Source organism: Piliocolobus tephrosceles, unplaced genomic scaffold (genome assembly GCF_002776525.5).
Source record: "Piliocolobus tephrosceles isolate RC106 unplaced genomic scaffold, ASM277652v3 unscaffolded_26192, whole genome shotgun sequence".
Taxonomy (NCBI): Eukaryota; Metazoa; Chordata; class Mammalia; order Primates; family Cercopithecidae; genus Piliocolobus; species Piliocolobus tephrosceles.
Window position 1 is genome coordinate 1,565 of NW_022308968.1, and position 5,722 is coordinate 7,286.

General features: G+C 55.9%; 1 protein-coding gene and 1 pseudogene across 1 annotated transcript; one reads left to right on the plus strand and one right to left on the minus strand.

Moving 5' to 3' along the window:
• Window positions 1-1,824: 1,824 nt before the first annotated feature.
• LOC111521271 lies at window positions 1,825-3,376 on the plus strand (annotated as a pseudogene).
• A 193-nt stretch (window positions 3,377-3,569) lies between these two features.
• Window positions 3,570-5,380, minus strand: INCA1 (inhibitor of CDK, cyclin A1 interacting protein 1). The gene is made up of 4 exons (XM_026450923.2): window positions 4,963-5,380; window positions 4,701-4,740; window positions 4,249-4,445; window positions 3,570-3,765 (listed from the first exon to the last, which is right to left on the minus strand). Exons 1-4 carry the CDS (start codon window positions 5,013-5,015, stop codon window positions 3,570-3,572), a joined length of 486 nt encoding a protein of 161 aa, XP_026306708.1. The 5' UTR covers window positions 5,016-5,380.
• Between the last annotated feature and the right edge of the window lie 342 nt (window positions 5,381-5,722).

Genomic DNA, 5,722 nt, shown 5'->3' on the forward strand with positions numbered 1-5,722 from the left:
CAAAAAAAAAAAAAAAAAAAAAAGGGCTCTGAACTAAGTTAGATAAACTATGAGGTAAATCAGTTTCCTCATCAATAACATAGGAGCAATTACAGGGTTTGCTCTGTAGCATCCTTAGAGGATTAAACGAGACAAGGCAGGCCAAGTGTTCAGCACAGTGCCCAGTATGTAAGAAATATTTTATTGGCAGTAGCTTTTGTTTTTACCCAGGGGGCTATGCCATGGAAAAGAGGGCTCCTACAAGATCCATGTCTTTTTTTTTTTTTGAGACAGAGTCTCGCTCTGTTGCCCAGGCTGGAGTGCAGGGGCGTGATCTCAGCTCACTGCAGCCTCCGCCTCCCTGGCTCAAGTGATTGTCCCCGCCTCAGCCTCCCGAGTAGCTGGGAATACAGGCGCACATCACCATGCCTGGCTGATTTTTTGTAATTATAGTAGAGACGCGTTCCACCATGTTGGCCAGGCTGGTCTTGAACTCCTGACCTCAGGTGATCCACCCACCTCAGCCTCCCAAAGTGCCGGGATTACAGGCGTGAGCCACCGCGCCCGGCCAAGATCCATGTTCTTTATACCTCTCCTATGATCCCCAAAGAGCTCAGAATGGTGCTCTGCAGTTAAGAGTGTGGAGAGACACAGAAAGACCCCCCACTCACCCTCCTCCAGCCTACTAGGTCTTGCTGGGCCCCAACCCCCAGCCTCCCTAGAAAACCTCATTTGTATTCCACCGTAGCCTCTCTGGAGGCAGCAGCGGGCAGCGAGGAAGACACTCCAGCAGCTTCTTGGGGAGAAAGATCTTCAGGTGGTGGCTGTTTTCTAAAGGGAATTAGAAAGGAGGGTTTAGTGTGCTACCCCGGGGCATCCCTGTCCAAGGGGAAAGGGCTGAAGGCAATACACAGCACTGGGGAGAACGGAAACCTCACTAAGGAGAACAAGGAATCCAAGAATTACAGGGCTACTAAGGCATGGGGAGAACGAAAGGCTGTGGCCACATTGGGAACCTGCTTTGTGAACTTACCAGCAACCTCAGTGGTGTCCTTGGTATTCATGGTGAGGGTTCCAGGGGGCAAGGTCACCCCCGGCCTGAGGGGCCGGGGGGAGGGGGAGTCTGTGCTGGGAAGGGAGAGAATAAGGTCATGGCAGAAGCCCCCCACATTAATCCAGGATGAGACGTATGAGGTGGGGAGTGAGTATAGAACTGGGTCATAGTATCTGGGAAGGATGAGGAAAGGGAGGGAGGGGCTGACTGTGATGTGACAGTAGAAGGGAGAACCAGACAGGGTGCCGGAGTCAATATGAGTGAGGAGACTGGACAGAAAGAGTGAGCAGGAAGAAATGGGTTGGGGTGGGGGAGGGGAGAAGACAGGCAGGTCTGGGGCCTCAGAGGCCCTAAAGCTTGAGCTTTTGCACAGACTGGGGCTATGGCTGGGTCAGGTCCTGGGGGTTGGGACTCAGGCCATCCGGTCCTTGGAGGATGGTTTGGCGAGACAGCCAGGATCCTGGGGGCAGGGCAGGAGATTCTACCTTCGGTAGAGAGCTAGGCCTTTAGAAGACACGCCCTGAGTTCCTTCTCTATTTGATTTTTCCAAGGGGGAAGGGCAGATCTGATAACTGAGCCTAACCTATTCTCTCCTCCAGGTTGGTTAGGACCTGATAGAAATCTGGGCCAGACACCCAGATTCCCACCCTCAGGACCACCCGCCCTCCAGCTGACAGCTCTCTCTACCTCCCTCTCCCCAAACGCCTCTGCCTCCCCTGGCCTCCAGGCCTAGCCTACCCCATCTACCGCTCTGGCTCCAGCCTGAGCCCCCCGCCCTTCTGGGGGAACAGATGGGAGCTGGAGGAGGCTCTCAGCACGGGCTCCGCCAGGTGTCCAGGATGGAGATGGGAGGAGGCCCGTCGGGCTCGACTGTGTGCAGTGAAGCTGGGGTTGGGGTAAGGACTCCGCCCCAGGGCGCAGGTGCGCAGTCCCGGCTAGGCAGCCTGCCAGGGTGCGGAGCGGGAGCGGGTCCTTGGGCTGCACTTGGGCGGCGCCGGATCGGACGCCTGGCACTCTGGGCGGCCCCCCGGCGGAGTGGTGGTCCCAGGAGAACCTTCGAGGTGGGAGGGTCCCGCCCGCATAGAGGGATGTTCTGGAGAAGCCGGGAGCAGAGTCCACGGGCACGCGGTGGGCGAGGGACAGTGCGGGTGCCGGGTGCGGGGGTCTCCGGGACAGTCCCCGGCACGCGCTGGTCTGCCGTGGGGCCCTGCGGTGAGCGGCGCCCCCTGGCGCGGGGGAGGAGGACGGAAGCGGGAGGTGAGGGCGAACCGGGAGGAGGGACGGTGGTCCCCGGCGCGGCGCTCCGCGTCAGGACCTGGAGGAGCTGCGCCCCCTGGCGCGGGGGCGGAGAGGCGGGCGAGAGGCCCTGGCTCTTACCTCCCGGGGTCCCGCGGGTGACGGCGGCAGCGGCCATTCTACCCCACACCGACCCCCCCCAGCGCCGGCTGACAGCGGCGTCCGACGTCACTGCGCACGGGGCGGGGCTTCCCAATTAAGGAGATGGGGGTCAGGAAGGGAACCTGGGGTCAGCACACGTGGGGTTCTCGGTGGGGCGTTGGGCAGAGGGACTCGGCTTCTGAAGCTCTGAGCCAGGCCGAGGGACATACTACTGGGAATTCCCCAAAAGGGCAGCAGCGCTGAGGGGCAGGATTCCAGGGTCCTGGAGGCGGAAGCTCGGCCAGCTGACTCCCAGTCCGAGAAAATGGGGCAGGGGCGGCCGACCAGTGCTGGAACCCGAGGGGCCGGGCGAGGAACACAGGACTGGGAGCAGGACCCTTCTCGCCTCGGACAAGACTCCCTGAATTTGGGGACCCAGCCCGACTTCACTGTAGCTGAGTCCTCGAGAAAGCGAAAGGAGCCCTCCTTCCCCATTGGTCTCTCCATCGCTGCATCCCAAGAAGACAATTCGGTCTCCACTTGCTTGCTTTTTAATAACAGAGCAGAGAGAACACAAGGCCAGGGGCGGGGCCTGGAGGAAAACAGGACTTGGGGTGCTCCTGTGAGAGCGGTGGGTTGATTTGGGAGCCCAGGGGGGCTGTTAATGCCTAGTTCAGAGGATGGGAAAGGCAGTTGGAGAGGCTAAGGAAGGGGAAACGCCTTCATGTCAGCAATGGGGGTGACTCTAGTGACGGAACTAGTCTTGGGTTCCTGGGGCACCACCAGTATCTCGGCATCGGTGGTTTCTCTTTACTCTTCAGACGCTGCCAACTCCATCCCCCAGGGATTGTGAAGGGGGTTCCTCCTGGCTGTGACAGTGCTGAAGGAGGCCAGAGAGTGCAGCGGCCTGGAGGCACAAGCCACCTCCTGACCCAGGGGACTCCAGGGAGACCAAAGCAGCTGTAAAGATGAGAGAAATTGAAAAAGAGAATGGAAAAGTAGATCTTTTTTCCAGATTTCCTAGTACCCAAGCTTAGGTACCTCAAAGTCTCTGGCTCTCAGCTACGTTATTTTTGTTCCTCTCAAATCCAGCTCTCCAACCTGGCTCTCAGCTTCTACTGCATCTCCATGCAAGACCAGAAACCCACGTCACTCCCTCTCACTCCACCCAGTTCCACTCCAACAATACCTGGGCCCTGCCAGGAGTGAGAAAACTGTTCTCTTCCTGTGGATAGGTTGCCCTCTCCTCTTCCAGATCAGGGTATTCATTGGTGCTAGGAAATCCACAGCCCTCTTCGCCAAGCACCACTGGCTCAGATGCAGCCCCAGAGCTGCCCCACTGGGCCTTCTTCAGTCTGTGGAGACTTTAGGCTGAGGAGAGAAGTACCTGGAGGCCAGGCTTCCTGTCTCTCCATTCTTCACCTTTCTGTTCTGAAATACTTCCTGCTGGGACTCCAGGGAGTTGTCATTTCACCTCTAACTCTCCACTCCCAATTTTCTGCTCCCCTCAGACTGAAGCATGTTGTCTAGGAACCCAGAGGTGACCCCAGCCTCCCCACTGTCCTCCAGTTCTATGGTTTGCTTTCCTGTCTTCAGTGATCCAGTTTCTACTCCTTCCAGCTCATGTGGCTCATCCTCCTTACCGCAATTCCCTCCTTCTTTTCATATTACAGAAATCTGTTTCAATCACACCAAAGCCCACAGCTTCTTCCCAAGCAGTCTCCCCTCAAAGCGACCCTCAAACCTCCCCTCAAAGCTCTCAACCCCTTCCTTACCTCAAACTGTTCTGCCCCCAAATCCTGCATGACTGCCAGAACCTAGATGTCTCCCTTCCTTACTCATTGATGATGCTCTGACGTCTTCTTAGGTCCTCCAGGTGGTAAGTGACAGCCCTCACCCGGGCGGGGACCCCCCCAAGCCCCTGCTGCTGCATTCTTTCCAAACATGGCCTCCTCTTCTTTCTTCTCCAAAGCATTTCAGGGGGTGGGAGCTGCTCAGGAGGATACAGACCAAGCTGGGAGCAACCAGTGGCTCTCTGTGCCAGAGAATGGGGAAAAAGAGCTAGAAAAAAGAACTGGCTCTCTCAAGGGAGCTTGGATTGAACTAGGTAGGGAGTCCGGGGTCTTGGGAAGACCTCTGTGATATCTCGAAAACATGATGACTGATTCATAGAAAGGAGTGCACTGGTTGGGGAATACCATAGGGAAGCAGTAATGAGGAGAGCTTGGGACAGGATAGCAGTGGGTGCAATTTTAACAGAGAAGTGTTGAAGGCAGAGGGTCTGTCTTACCAGCATGGGTGGAATGTGCTGCTCCTCCAGCCAAGTGAGGCTGTGAAGAACAAAAAGGGGGCTATAAGTGCAAAGGGGACACATCCATCCATACTGCTTCTTTATTAATCTCTCCCAACCTCCTTTCTATCATTAGGAGCTACAACGTCCACCAGCCAGTGGGAAATTAACCCCAGACTAGGGCCTATTGCTATATGGGTTTATGGTAGTTTAATCCAGTTAAGACCACATCCAGTTGGTATCCATTTTCTCCTCTACTCACCTGGGCCTTTGACTAAGGTTCTTCCAGAAGACATCTCCATAACACTGGGGCATGAGTCTGAGGCTCTGGGAAGGCAACCTTGGTGGTGGAGATCGGCTGACCACCCTGGAACACCTGAGGGGAGGACAAGGTAGCCTCAGGTCTGGCTCTTCCCTTACAGCAATCTACTCACCCGAAGGATTCAAGGGCCATCTTTCCATGGGACTATAAAGCTGCCCAGCTTCCCTCAGGCCGTGTCCTCTCTTAACCACTTTAGCTGAAGAAGGTGGTAAGGCCTCTGCCTTGAAAGGAAATTGAAGCTGGGTTGAGGGTGGAGATTGGCTATAGTTTGACCCTCAGATCTCACTGAGTCTAAGCTCTATACGGGGGATATCCAATCTTTTGGCTTCCTGGGCCACATTGGAAGAAGAAAAATTGTCTTGGGCCACACATAAAGTACACTAACACTGGCGGTGCGTGATGGCTAACGCCTGTAATCCCAGCACTTTAGGAGGCCAGTTTGAGTGGATCACTTGAGGTCTGAAGTCCAAGATCAGCTTGGCCAACATGTTGAAACCCCGTCTCTACTAAAATTACAAAAAATTAGCCAGGCGTGGTGGCAGGCACCTGTAATCTCAGCTACTTGGGAGGCTGAGGCAGGAGAATCCTGCCAGAGGGTGGAGGTTGCAGTGAGCCGAGATTGCGCCATTGTACTCCAGCCTGGGCGACAAGAGAGCAACTCCATCTCAAAAAAGAAAAAAAGGCCAGGCGCGGTGGCTCA